This window comes from Periplaneta americana, chromosome 8, assembly GCF_040183065.1.
Source record: "Periplaneta americana isolate PAMFEO1 chromosome 8, P.americana_PAMFEO1_priV1, whole genome shotgun sequence".
In the NCBI taxonomy this organism is placed as follows: Eukaryota; Metazoa; Arthropoda; class Insecta; order Blattodea; family Blattidae; genus Periplaneta; species Periplaneta americana.
In genome coordinates this window covers 68,946,950-68,962,728 of record NC_091124.1, presented here as the reverse complement: position 1 = coordinate 68,962,728, position 15,779 = coordinate 68,946,950, and the positions used below count along the sequence as shown (strand labels likewise).

Here is a 15,779-nt window from a genome sequence, read left to right as displayed (position 1 = left end):
AACTATTAACAAATGAAATCCGTGAGCGTGGAAGGGATATGATAGCCAAAGCTGCATCACATGTTGGGGATTAATGTACAACGGTATTGCGGAATTACTACCGATTTTCCATTGTCCTGCTCGTACCAAAATATTGATATTCATTGATTATTGGCCCGTGTTTTCCTCCATTATCGAACTAGCAGAGCAGTCAACCAAACAGTATGTTAGTGAAAACGAGAATCTCGTAAACAGCAAACTCTAAATCCGCTTTGATATAGTAATGTAACTATTTCATGCAGTAGTTAGTTAAGGGTCCCTTGTAAGTGGCATATTGTCTTGCATTTACTATTTACCGCAGTTAACTTACACCCAGAGGTAGTCTTAAATAAAATAGTACCAGGGCGCTTCGCGAAAGCATTATTATTATTATTATTATTATTATTATTATTGGCTAAATTGGAGAATATTCAAATAAAATTTATTTCCTTGTGTTCTTATAGATTTTTACCAAATTCCGGTTATAAATGTGAGATTAATTGCAAACATTTCAATTTATTTCTTTATTTATTATTTTGCTAATAATTGTAACATAAAATATAATATATACAGAAAAACTTTAGCTCGCCCCTGAAAGAGTAGAACTCGTGCTCAGGGGCGGATTCCTGAATTGAAATTAATAATTATACAATACAATTTGTCTTATGTCTACTATGCAATTATATTATATAAATTTAAATTTACAATTTTTCAATTTTTATAAAATCCATACATAACTTTTTAAATTTAATACTAGAACTATTAGAATTGACAAGATTAGGATATTTAAATATAAATTTGTTATATATTCTTGGGCCTAAATTACTACTATGATTAAATACTGTAACAGTGTTGCATTGCGGTAGTTTATTGATTATTTATTTTTTGTAAAGTCATTAAGGGTGATATTGATTGTGAATCATTCATAAGCAATATCAGTCTTCGTATTCCTGCTAAGAGTTTAAGATTTCGTAAATTTTTTTATAATAGGAATTCTAAATCTCTCTCTCCGGTCTGCAGATGTATTAAATATGCTAATTTGCATGGATTGAACTTGGATCCATTTAATGTGTAGTATATACCTTTTTAGTTTTTATGTCAGTTTTATTAATTTATGCCATTTGTTTAGATATGTATCATAATATTCTCGTCATTTGCATATCTTTGTAATACTACTTATATGATTCCAGTCTTCATTTATATGATTTCATTAATTCATTTGTAATTCATTCTTTTAATTGCCATTATTTTAATTATCTCATTGTACTAATTTTAATAATTATTTGTATGCACTGTCTTTTGTTATCTACAAATTTTGTCATTATTGTTTATTTGTATTTGTCTGTAATATTAATAATTATTTGTATGCACTTTTTGTTATTCCTTGTACACTGTAAATCTTGTGATAACTTTTATCTTGTGCTGAACTATTATTGGCCCCCTGGCTGTTGTACAGCACAATAAATATTAGTAAATAAATAAATAAATTATTAAAAATTATTATTATTATTATTATTATTATTATTATTATTATTATTATTATTATTATTATCCGAGTAAAAACCCGACAAGACGCTCTTCAAGAAACCGCGTATTTACAGTGACTTCGTATTGGAGGGTAGACCTATTGTAATTTTGACTTAAAGATATGCAGTATCAATTATCATTTCCTTATTGAACTGCATTATTCATGTACAGTAGTATAGTACTGTCCAATCACGTAATACGTCAAAGAACGGTATGTAGCTTAATCTTTGGGGCGGGGGACTTTATAATTTTATTGTTTTCCTAGTATGTGAACTTTTAAAATAATCACATTTTCAATATGATTTCAATATGAATTTACGTTTACCGCTGTGGAGTAACGGTTAGCATGCCTGACAGTGAAACGAGCGGGTCCGGGTTCAAATCCCGGTTGGAACAAATTATTTTTTTTTTATTTTAGTAGGTTATTTTACGATCCTTTATCAACATCTTAGGTTATTTAGCATTTGAATGAGATGAAGGTGATGATGCCGGTGAAATGGGTCCGGGGTCCAGCACCGAAAGTTACCCAGCATTTGCTCCGGTGTTATGGAGCTCCGCAAATATATATTCAAATTCCGCAAATATGCTTCGGGGTCACAATAACAACTATCCTCTAGCGTCTTCCCCTCCTCTACTGCGATAGCTCGGGTACTATTTTCCGTGTGCGCGCGCAGCACTGATTATTCTGCGCGAAGTTATGACACACTCACTCCTCCACAGCTGGCGCACTGTTCATTTCGTACGTACCTCGGCTTGCAGCAACTACAAGCAACAAGATTAAAATGTACAAAGAGGGAAGGAACTAACTGTAGTTGATGGATATAAATACAGAAAGTATTACACGAACAAAGAAGAATAGAAATGGAGGTTCATAGTGAAAATGTGTAATGCCAAAATAGTGACAACTGTTCTTTTAAATACAGGAGGAACCCACAACCATAAAAAGATGTAACTGTACGCCGTCAGATGATTACAAATGTCGGAAACGCAAAGCCAGTGAAGAAGACTTGTTCGACAGACCTTCAAAATTAATCAGGAGAGAAATCTGCTCAGCCCCACAAGAAATAAGCGAGAAAATAACGACCAGGGATATAAACCTAACAAGAAGGAACTTATACACGCAAAGAAGAAAACTTAATCCAATACTACCTAAAACTAGCAAGGGGTTCATGAAGCTCTACAAGTAGGCTAGTCAACACAGAAAGCAAAAACGGCGAAGATTGCTTTTAACATTAGTAAGCAATTTTTAAACCGCCAGCATTGATCGATATAAAGGCATATGCTGCTAATCCTAAGTCTAGGACAGAGTACACATTATTGACATCACTAATTTGTTTACTCTGAGTGTGAAAGGAATTTGCTTAGTATTGATGTGAAAGATTGGGGGTAACTGATGAGGGGAGATTATTGCGCACTTTGATACAAGGTTGGCGAGAGTCTTTTTTTGTTGCGGATCTTGGTTTAAATTTTTGTTGCAGAGTTTGATGTTGCCCATTTGCTCATATTGGATTGGGGAAAAAACCTCAACCAGGTAACTTTTCCCGGCCGGGAATCGAACCCGGGTCACCTGGTTTCGCGGCCAGACGCGCTAACCGTTATTCCACAGTGTGGGCTGGAACAAATTATCTGGTTGAGGTTTTTTTTTCGGAGTCTTTCCTCAACCCAAAAAGAATAAATGGTGGGTAACTTTCGGCGCTGAACCCTGGACTCATTTCGATTGCATGATCACCTTCATATCATTCAGACGCTAGGTAATCACAACAGTTGATAAAGTGTAGTAAAATAACCCACTGAAAAAAAAATGAATTTACACTAAATGACATATCGATAACAAAACAGAAGACATAATCCACTATTACTTAAGTGTACCGTTAACCAAACGGCAGTTTTGAACGCCAAAAAACTCACTTCAAATTCCAACGAATCCAAGTGGAGTTTTATGATTGCCAAAGACAACGCTTCGTGAAAATTTTCTCGGGTTACTCCTCCGTTTTCTCTGTCAGCATTTTACCACTTCTTCATTAAAGATCATAATCCTGGTGTAATGACGTACTTTCTTTGATGCATCACAAGCAACATTCGTGACGCCTAAGCGATCTACGCTTCTCCAGCAAGCGCGTTATATGAAAGAGGATCGCTTGATGTGAATAAATAATTGTTGACGATCAAAGTATCCGTTGTTGGATAAAGATATTTTTACGTTATCAAGGATGCAGAAATAGTCTTTCTGCATTAACACAATATTTCATTTATGCTTCAAATATGAAAAGGTAGAGAGACTGGCATACAAAACTCTTGCGTTGTTTCAATAGAGGCAGGCAGACAAAGATAGAATACGTAGGTGGCAAGATATTACAATGGCTATAGAGTTGCAAACCCGCGTAGAGCAGGAAAATGATTTGTTCCATTACATGAGCGATCAACTTGGGTTGAAGGACTTTCACGAAGCTGCAGAGTGAATATCGGGAGTCGGCTATGGAGTTTAATCGAATGGAACGGCAAATAAATTCACTGCTGCAATCAGCAGTGAAAAAGATGAATCGGGAAACAGCAAGTTGGCGCTGATGAAGTGGAGCGTTTTCGAGACCATGATCCAATTCTGAGTGCACTGCAAAGCGAGAAATCTGTCTGGACGTGCAGGGAGGCCACTCATAATTGGTAACACGAGTTCAGTCGCTCACCTCTTTTTTTTTGAAGCGTACATGTACACCTACAGTAACTTTAAACTTTATGCAAGTATATTATAGCTGGTACGTTTACCATGGGATCAATTTTGTACATTAACTGTATTCATAATATTAAATTTCCAAATCCATTCCACTGCATTTAATTTAACTATAATCACTCTATTTCGTTTTATTATGGATTACTCTATTCGTTTACTTCAAATCTTATCCCACTTCAATGTAATCTCATCTGATCCAACATATTATAGTGTCTTCGGTTTCAATATATTATATTCCATTTCGTTCTACTCAACTAGGATGCAATCTATTCCAGTCAATTTCGTTCTATTCCATTTCATTCAATCCTGCTCTATTTTGTTTTGATTTGTTCCAGTCTGTTTTGTTTCATTCCATTCCAGGCCATTACGTTCCAATCTAGTCTATGACAGCCTTGAACAGTATCCTGCCTCAAGAGTTCCAGCACTGTTTTCAGCAATGGCAAAAGCGTTGGGACAAGAGAAACCGGAGTACATGGAGAAAATCCGTGTTGCCTGCACCACGATTGACCAGTACAAATTATACATTCAGTTTGAATGACCGTGATTTGAACCCGAAACCCCTGGCTGTTAAACAACACAGTGAACTGAAGACAATAGTTCCATTTAAAAGGAATAAACTTTGGTTCATTAGCTGCATATATCTCAAAATATGATGGTTGATGAAGACATTTCTGTGTTCTGCTGATCTGACGGTTGGAGAATTCACTTCTCTGGCGAAGATATCTGCATGGTAGATAATAAGATGATAGTAAGAATAATGGCCAGCAATGTCGAATTTTTATGTGGAATATAGGTGAGTTTTGTGTGAAACTCTCCCTTTCAGAAACGGAGTTCTTTCATTTGTAGTAAATGTACGATAGGGACTTTCAGCTTGTGAAGAAAGTCACCCTATGATCTTATATCGATCTTAAACTTCCATTTTCTACGACTAGATTTTCACAAAAAAACTCGAAGCTAGTGGGAAATATAGTGCCTAGAAGACATAGGACGAGGAACAAAAAATGCAGCGTACGCAATTCAAGTCTGGAAAACTTAATAAATTAGCGTCGCTGATCGCTTCTTCCTTAATGTCTTTCTTTTTGCGACACAATGCTGTGTTTGAGGACGCTTTCATGGAATCTAATTGTTTTTCAAATACCACAGTGACGTATTTTTTCCTTGCGAATCTGAACTTTTAACGAAACTTGTAGATGATTAATATCCGCTTTCATTGTTCTGATTTCTACCAAATGAATCACCGTGTGAAAAAGTGCTCGTTCCCCGGACAGAGGCCCTTGTTTCCTCTTCAAAGGAAGTTGAATTGAACGAGATGGTCGTTAGGAAATGGAAATCCCCTTTACCCTTACAGAGGTCGGTTCCTCAACCTCCCACTTCACAGTACATTGTTATTCAGCTCGAGATAATTTGTGAATGGGATTCGGTAACAAATTCAAGAGATAAGGCTATGCCATTACATTATAAAATCGTCAATTAATTATTATGTAATTACTCGTATATTAGAAATCCTTCTTTTTGAAGATAAAATTTCCATCATTATATTGTAAATATAATTATTCTACTGCATAAAAACTTGAGCAGCTAGAGCGAAATAGAGAAATTTGACCAAATTATGCTTTTCCGTAAAATATATAATTTCATAGTATGTGGTACTCTCTACAAAATGGTTCACGAATCATTTAAAAGTAGAAGAGAGAGAGAGAGAGAGAGAGAGAGAGAGAGAGAGAGAGAGAGAGAGAGAAACTCATCCGGCCTTAATTAAGGATGACCACGATGATCCGGAAATGAATAGCAAACAAATACAATTAATTAAACATGAATATTGTTATAAAAATAAAGTGTAATAATTACGCACCATTGATTATCAATTATAAAACAAAATCTTAGAAGATGACTATAAAATATGCTGATATTCTTTGCTGAGTTATAACCACTCGCAATTTCATGTTGCAGAAAAATTGACCCTTTTCACAGAATGTATGAAGAGAATCATGTCGACAACAAAGAGTGTTTTAATTTATTCTTAGCATTGTTTGACTTCAGTTCTGAGGTTTCGTCTATCAGTATGCGTAGGGTTAATGTTTCTGCACAAAGATCATGAATAAATCATTGATTCTAGTTTTAGTGAACTGAATGCATCAATTAGAATAAGAAAATTGATAGCGGAAAACGGAGGATGAGATATAAAATGTTCTGGAAGAAGACTATTGTGAATTAAGAAAAGACAGTGGTAAGTCACATGCGACCAACTCTGTTAAAGAAATTACACATAAAGCATTCAGATCCTTCAGCGAGTGTTACACGAAAGCTTGTCTTAAAAGACTCCATCTGTACCACAATAAAGTAGTTTCAATTCACTTTGGAAAACTGCAGATGATAACATCGAAGACAATGTGTTGGTACCATCTAAACCAAAACGAAAAGTGACTGACAGTAAAGAAGAAGGAAACGTGTTTTTAATATGAACGTGTCCGTATCCGCGTCAATGGAATTCCTTGTCACAAAGTATTAGGGGCTGCAAACAACAAACACCTTTAAGAACAGCTTAAAAGATAACCTTATTAGCATTTCACTCCAATCATACTGATTTAAACTATCACTGACTACACTGTTACTTTTTTCTTTAGACATCATCCTGATTGTGCTGTATTTTCAAAATTTTCTCATAATAATTTCTTTTTATTATCTAATATAATTTGAAATATATTAACATTCTATGTATTTTAGTTTAATTCTGCTACACAGTTTATTTCAGTGTTTAATTAATAGTTCATAGTATTTTGTTGTTTAATTCGTAAATAACTCTTGTATATACATGTAACTCTCATCTAAATCAAATTGTTGAATCTTTGTAAGCTCATGCATATGTATATACACTTTTTGCTGGCTGAGTGGAAGAGAAGGCCTTCCGGCCTTAACTCTGCCAGCTAAAATAAATAATCATTATTATTATTATTATTATTATTATTATTATTATTATTATTATTATTATTATTATTATTATTATACAAGATTTATTTTCATGGACTAGTTACTCATATAAGATAAAAGAAAATATTAGTGCTTTAGTTAATACAAAACAAACCATTAATATAATGATATTTCAACATTGTTTTTTACTCCATGGAAGAAGGACAATTTTTTTTAATGTCAAATTTATATGAGTATCTTATATTATTTTACACATCAAAGTCCTTTAGCATGTAAAGCTTTCATTTAAAAACATTTGGAGAAATACACTGTAATAATTAAAATATTATAAACTTCGAAACAAACAGAAATTTCTTAATTTAAATATTTAAAATGAAATTTACTGAAACTACCATAATGAAAAATTTCCCTTTTTTCCCACCCACCTTCTCATTATTACTAGATCTATATAATTATGGAACTGTATAGTGTCAAAAATTCGTACAAAAACTTGGAGGGCGCGGAGTACTGGAAGAGTATAGAAACTACAGAGAAAAAAGTGATCTAGGTACCGGTATCGTAGTTTTTAAATATCAAACTGAACAATCGGGTATATTTGCACTTGCCTCCAGCTACCTTGATCTTAATTTGCAGTATCCGTCGATGCATAGGCCTAATGATTCATGGTGCGTGCTGTGACAAAAAAGAAATATCGAGAACATTGAAAGAAGCAAGATTGTTGACAACTAATTATTTTTTTAACGTGTACGCCTCCATTTATGTGCTTTACAGTATGTCATGTTACACAGAGTGACAAATTCTGTACCAGCGAGCAGTATCAATACCGAACGTTTCATACTTTTCTGCGTACAAATTACGTCGGGGCATTTGTTAGGTCTACTGATCAATAGGATGATTAGATTATTTGCCAATAACATGACCTCTACGCTTTATGCTTCAGTAAGTAATGACTGCCAGTATAATGCTCAAATCACTGCAAGTGACATCAGTTTGGTGCCTGTATAAATTTATAAAACTTTGAGACATAGAACATTGCCCTTTTTAAATTATTCGTCTCAGTTTTCTAGGCTAAACATGTCCTAGAAGCTTTTCGGCCGAATATTGTGATGGGCCTATACTGAATGGAAAGAAAATAAACCAATAAATGAATTATTCTAACGTTAGATAACGAATCTACAAAGTCAGCTGATCATTTAGGGTGCTATTCATAGACATTTCGCTAGCCCGGACTACGAGCGTGCTAAACAGGATTCATATCATATCGCTAACACTGATTTATGAATACGAAAAACGTTAGTTCGCTGATCATCTACCGGAAGCCCGCGCTAAGAATGTCTATGAATACGGCCCTAAATTTGTAAGTATTGCTGGAATAACATTTAACGAACTATTCGATATCGTTCCATTAACCATTTAACTACATATGAGCCGTTAAGAGCAGAAGTGGTGTATGTCAAAATCGAGTAATGAGGTTTGAAGTAAAAATTCTGTAAAATACAGCGCAAAGTAGCAATTAATATGTCCTTCGTGCTATCCACTGACTACTAATAGTTTAAATAAATTTAATATTAATTGCTACTTTGCGCTGTATTTTACAGAATATTTACTTTAAACCTCATTACCCAATTTTGACTTACACCACTTCTGCTCTGAACGGATGATTTCCAGCAAGCCAATGTCGCCGTTTCTACTCACTTACTTAACTTACACGAGAGATGGCAACATTATAATTCCAAATTTAATGTAAATATCCATAAACTGATCCTTACATAGCATAAACTCATATGAAATAAATACTGTAGTACTTAGATTAGATCTGGACAATTCTGTAGTTTAGCCCTTTAGCCATGAAAAATAGCTAATGCGCATGTAGTTATCAGTTTCGCCATCAGATGTCTGTACTGTTTGCCGCTTTCTGATCGTCTATAATAAGAAGCGAGTAACCTCTGTCTAATTTGTTTCGTAAATATACAATTTCCATATGTATGACGAGGATACTGTAATTCGTTTTATCACATCCTGCTCAAATGCTAATTTGTTTCCCAACTTTCCTTGAAATATAAGAAATCCAAGTTTAATTTTTTATTTTCGGAAGTGACAGCTCATTTACGGCTGAGTGACGGACCATTAATTCCTTAGAGAAGATCAATATCAGACCTATATAACAGAAAATTCTTTAGCGAACCTTTTGGTAACATTACTGGACTTCTTTGGAACTCTATATTAGTACTTACTTATACAACCGTTAAAGCCTTGGTTTTTCTGAACCAATGCATGCGACGTGTGAGGTGCGAGGTCCGCCTCGCACAAATCCGGACTACACGAGAGATAGTGAGTGGCTTCTATAACTGCGAGGCGCTCAGACCTCGCATCTCGCAGTTATGGAAACCACTGACTATCTCTCGTGTAGTCCGGATTTGTGCGTGGCTGGCCTCGCACCTCGCATCTCGCATGCGTCGGTTCAGAGAAACCAAGACTTAAGTTATACAGTATATTCATTCAATCCGAATATAACAAGTTTAACATACTGTATTTATAAATCCTAAACAATCTTACATGTAAAATTTTCGTTAATTTTATCACTGAAATTCACAGGATTTATCTTCTTTTAAAGGAGCACTTAACATCGATAAAAGAATTAGTGATGGCAAACATTTAAAGTATTAACTCTGGTTTGGATTGAATAGCATCAGAAATGGAGGTAAGTCTTGCAGGACTAATCTAGTGGAGAAAGGATGAAAATTATATATCAAAATTCAATTGATTTAGACAACACCAGTCCTGAACGAACCTTAAAAGGGGACGATGGAAGTTCTAGTGTAACATTTATTGCCAACATACTTAATCGATGAATATGTATGCTGTAAGAATTTGAGATTAGCATCACTATTTGTTTGGTCGAGGGACTATGTCATTACGCAGCTAAAAGTTTTCCATATCTGGTTCTATTATTACAGTCACATACACACTTTCATAAATTACAAATTTTTACCATGCGTCTCCGTTGAACTGGAAAAACATCTGTACTTGCTGTATATCTTAATTGGATTCTCAGTAGCGCATGAGAAATCGTGGCTTCATCTGGCGATCAAAGAGTGAAGCTGAAAATATTATGAAAACAATAGATAGCAAGAGTTGTACTCACAACGTGATGTTTTCATTCCAGACGGGATTCAGAGAAGAGCGGATCGTTTTGGTTTTCTTCTTCACGTTGTCCGAGTCCGGAATCAACTTCAGCTTCACGTACGGATCTGAGGAACCATTCGGATCCATAGGGATGAGGTTCCGACCTTGGCGAACTGTAAGAACAGAAACAAACATATCTTTCAGCAGAACGGCAACGAAAACATTCGCGAGTCACCTGGAACAAAATCTGTTCTCGTTATTTACACTCAAAGTTTCAAGTAAATAATCTGAGAAGTCAAATGGTGGTCCTTTTTTAAACGTTCCTTTGAGAGCAGAGACAGAATTCAGAGATATGAGATGATAATATACAGGGTGTTTCCGGGCTAGTGTTACAAACTGTCAGGGATGATGGGGAAGGGCACATGTATCAATTTGAGATAAGGAACCCTGGTCCGGAAATGACTGAGTCGAAAGTTACAAGCAAAAATAGTTGTGTGGAAATGAAATAATTTTCTTCCTCTGTACACCTTATTTATGTGTATTTATCTGTACATCTTACACATATTGTATTCATCTGACGTTGTTTACGTTGTCTACTTACAGTATTCCATTCAGTGCGCTGTCTGAGTGTGGGGACAAGAAACTACACTAAAACAATGCAGATAGGTAATGTGTAACGGGCATGGTCGGTCCTGATATGCACATCTGTAGACAGCAGTGTATGTGTACAAGTTGCAGTGTCCGTCAATCATTTCTAGTGAAATGCAGGAGTACACGAGAGCGGAATATGCAGACCTGATTTTCGAATACGGATGAGCCAATGGGAACAGCAGACAAGCTCACATATTGTATCGGGGCAAGTACCCACGGGAGACATTCGGCCCATACCATCCTTCCACGACTGTTCCAAAGGTTAAGGGAAAGAGGGCACGTGGTGCGAAATTACAATTCCATTTCCACACAACTATTTTTGCTTATAACTTTTGAATCGGTCATTTCCGGACCAGGGTTCCTTATCTCAAATTGACACATGTGCCCTTCCCCATCATCCCTGAAAGTTTGTAACATCAGCCCAGAAACATCCTGTAGATAGAGAGTAATAAAAATAATGAAACTTACAAAATTTCGGGAAAATATGTTTAAGGGTAACTCTTTCCATTAGATATCTTCAATAGGCCCTATTTACAGGTAATCAAAACACGGTGTCTTGGATGTTTATAATCAGTTATTTAAGTCAGGAGATATACCTTTACAATAAATTGTATAAATTAAGTGTGCTTAAGACATTAAATATCTCTATCTTTCAATTCTAGTATAATGAAATTTGGCAAACTTTTAGTAGCCTACGTTCCGTCTGCTTTATTCTGTATGCTTAATATTTTTAACATATTTTTATTCTTTATTATTGAAGACGTCTGCTGTATTGTTGATATGATAATAATTCGTTATACTTAACACATTGCTAAGTAAAATAACATAGCAACGTCTTTTCCATTTTATTTAACTATAAAGGAAAACTTTTGCAATACAAAAGTGTCAAATAATGGCCTACTTTTGCAACAAAAATAGATAAAATTCTTCACAGATTTAATATACCTAATTGAATTTATAGACTTATTTTCTTCTAATTTTCGCTAAATAACGAACAACGTCGATAAAGCATTGTATACAACTCGTACAAAAGTAGCTTCATTAACTCGTGGGTCTTCAAACACTCCCTCCGGTCGTGATCTAACTTGACCCACTCGGTAATAAAGTTGAAACTTTGTACGTCGTTATACAATATACTATTAATCAACAGTAATTCATTTCCAAAGTTTTAGATGAAAATTCTGCAACCATGCATTTTGCTGATACTCGCCACAAATCCAGAAATGTTTAAATGATTCTACAGTACTTCTTAATAGAACGTACGCATTACATTGAATATGTGGATGGATGGGCAACTCGTGCTCATAAAGTGCTAAAAAAACCTTGAAAGAGAGATAGACAGACGGAGCCAGCCGCAGAAGTTACAAGTTGTTTGTAGTTTCGCTGCAAAAGCAGTTCACTGCCACGGTGCGTTCTGGTGGCTCGTGCATTGGTCGTAATATTTGCTTCATGATTTGAATTTCAGAATGAAGCATGATACAATAATTATAGTAATTTTAGGCAGACTGTACCTAAACACACAGAACAAAATGTTCGAGTCTCGGTCATTGAAAAATTCATTGTGACACTTGTGGCGGACAAGGTCGCAGTTGGGGTTTTTCTTGGGATTCTCCCGTTTCCCTATATTGCGTAGCCCATCTACATCATTCCGTCAATATTTCGCCATTTCGTCATCATTCCATAGCATTCCCCAACGCCGTCTGGCATCGCACGGGGGGTTGGCCTCGGGACGAGTGGGGCTCCCTACGCAGCGTACTTATGTAGTCAGCCAGTATGGGTTTGGGAATGCGCCTAGCTTGAGCGTTAGGGCAACAGATCGTGAAAGGTCGCAGTACTGCGTCATAGTATCTCCACTCCTGAAATTCCATTCCATTTCATGCGAATATTTTGCATGCGTGTGTAGAGATTATGATACGATAATAGGTAACTGCCGCGGGAGGCAAAATAAGTACGTGTATAGGTGAAGGCTTTAAGATATTTCGCTGTTTTTGAATAACCTTATACATTGTTCACACTTATGAACTTGCTAATTTCCTTCAAATTCATCAAATTCAGCTCGAAATTATGGGCAGTAGTTTTCTTCCGGCAACAAGAAGGAGAGAGCAATTGCGAGTACATTAAATGGAAGTACGCAAATTCGAGAAATTCCACAAGATGCTCATAGCAGCTTTGCATCAGTCCTTCATCCCGATTCTTTCCATAATCGCCGACAGCAAGAGGCACTTCAATGAATATTAAGCGGAATTCCTCCCTCTGCTCCCCTCTTTGTGATAAACCGGCTCCATGCCTCAAAAATCGATGAAAGCCGCAATTATTGCCGAGTGTTCTACAGGATTAAAAGCGTTTTATGTGATTGAAGAGTCGACTGTGCACCATCACAAGACGTTCTACTTTCTCCACACGATGTAATATTCATTAACAAAAAGTACGCCCTTCTCTAAATTTCTCCCTAAAATCATCATCATCATCATTATTATTATTATTATTATTATTATTATTATTATTATTGTTACTATCATTATTATTATTCCTCATTCTCTATCAGAAGAATAATTTTGTAGGTTTGTATCGAAGATCTCTAGTTTAACTCTGAGAAGCCCCAAATGCGACCTTGTTCGCCACAAGTATATTTTTCATATCCCGTTTTCTTTAGAAGCAAATTCGCAGAGTGTGATTTTCTTTAAACTTTTCGTAGTATGTGAGTAGTCTATTTTTTCATAATATAATATTTAGTATATGGAGGGTAGCTGTGAATATATTGAATAAGCAGTCGCGGACAGCCGATAAGGGGTGGTCCTCCAGCTTGGGGGTTGGGCGAAGGGCTAATAACCCATCACCGTAAAAAAACAGCTTGTTACGAATCCTTCAAGTGCTTAGGAAAATATTTGGGGCTAAGAGGGATGAAGTTACAGGAGAATGGAGAAAGTTACACAACACAGAACTGCACGCATTGTATTCTTCACCTGACATAATTAGTAACATTAAATCCAGACGTTTGAGATGGGCAGGGCATGTAGCACGTATGGGCGAATCCAGAAATGCATAGAGTGTTAGTTGGGAGGCCGGAGGGAATAAGACCTTTGGGGAAGCCGAGACGTAGATGGGAGAATAATATTAAAATGGATTTGAGGGAGGTGGGATATGATGATAGAGAATGGATTAATCTTGTTCAGGATAGGAACCGATGGCGGGCTTATGTGAGGGCGGCAATGAACTTCCGGGTTCCTTAAAAGCCAGTAAGTAAGTAAGTAAGTAAGTAAGTAAGTAAGTAAGTAAGTAAGTAAGTAAGTAAGTAAGTAAGTAAATAGAATATTTAGTGCGGAGTAGAAGTGAAATAACCTTGCAGATTGAAAGGGATGATAGGGGTATACGTAAATGAATAGAAAACCTATATTACATTTTGTGATTAAATGCACGGTTAATTAGAAAATTAAGTTTGAAGTTTCAGCAGTCCGGCAACATCGACGCTGACACACTCTTCTCGTGTTACAGATGTAAGAGGTTAACGAAGTCGGTGTGACTCGCTAGATGAGCTGTTCTCTGGCGCTGTGTTGCAACCAACCCGCATCATACAGTAACTTGAAATTACAGGTTCTTAGAATTAAATTTACACGAAAATCTTCCACACTATTGAAATTATTCTTTGTTAGTTTTTCTATCAATATGGACAAAAATCACTGTTCTACTCGCAATAGTTACCGAATAAGAAGTTGTTAAATATTTGACAAAAAAAATATAGTTTTTTGTTACATACAACTTGAGCTATTCGCTCTGAAAATCTCCAAAGCTATTTCCCTTCCACTCTGTATACTCATACGTAATTCAAGAGCTTTGAAACAAAATTGCTTCGTGAAGTAGTAATGTCCGCTCTTGGCACGAGGTGTTATTATGATCCAGTCATTATTCAAGAAAACAATCATAACCTGTTCAGAGTCCTCTAAACATGCGTTTGCCTTGAAGTACACTTTTTGACGATTTCTGTACTCCTTTCTTTAGTGCTGCAGAGAAAGTAATGAGACAAGAGTCTTTACAATCGTACGTTATTTCTAAAGAAGGACGGAAGTTTTATTCTGCGACATCAGCGTCAGATAATAGGAATAAAAGTGTCAGGTCCTGAATAATGTTTCTAGCATTTTTATGACGGCTGTTTCCTGGCCCGCAGTTTACGACTCATTCATTTCACCTGCCCAAACGTGTATACAAGGAATTCACGGCCGTATCTCACAGCAAAGCAATAAATATTTCAGAAACAAGCGAACGCCATCAAAACAGCCTCTTCCTTCAGTCGACCCAGGGTCGACAACCAGCGGCTGGGGTGCTGCAAATTGTCTATGGAGAATTTTCCCACGTTTAGGATTATACTCTATTATACTTCCCGTCTTGCCATAATTTGCTTACCTACCCCAAGATGTTCCTTAAGTTGATGAGCATACCTTATTATTGCGCACAATGTGCACGATGTTAATGTTCTCACTCTGAACAAAATTTTGTTAATGTCATGTTTCTCTGAACTTCCGCTTAATTGTCACACGCATTTCTCACTGGGTTCATGGAGTTTCTTGTTTATACACAGTTTGTGGTTGAAACCATGCACTTCGGGTCTCGTGACCACATTGTGAAGATCATAGCCTTCGCTCCTCCAGTCGTCGAAAATCATTGCATCCGTAGGAAAGAAGTCAGGCCAACTTTCCTCTTGTTTCCGTCTTCTATCGAACAGCACATCTTTGGATTACGGTGTGTACTAGAGGCGCAGGTAATATCCAATATCTTCTAATAGAAAAGATTATCCTGATGTTATAATACG

The 15,779-nt window shown here is 36.1% G+C and overlaps 1 protein-coding gene across 13 annotated transcripts in view; it reads right to left on the bottom strand.

Moving 5' to 3' along the window:
- Pkc53E (Protein C kinase 53E) overlaps positions 1-15,779 on the bottom strand; it is a 1,131,865-nt gene that overhangs the window by 209,242 nt on the left and 906,844 nt on the right. For all 13 annotated transcript variants that reach the window (XM_069833060.1, XM_069833059.1, XM_069833063.1 and 10 more), the window contains exon 6: positions 10,344-10,497. In XM_069833060.1, coding sequence (XP_069689161.1) covers positions 10,344-10,497 — 154 coding nt within the window. The remainder of the gene's footprint in view (positions 1-10,343; positions 10,498-15,779) is intronic.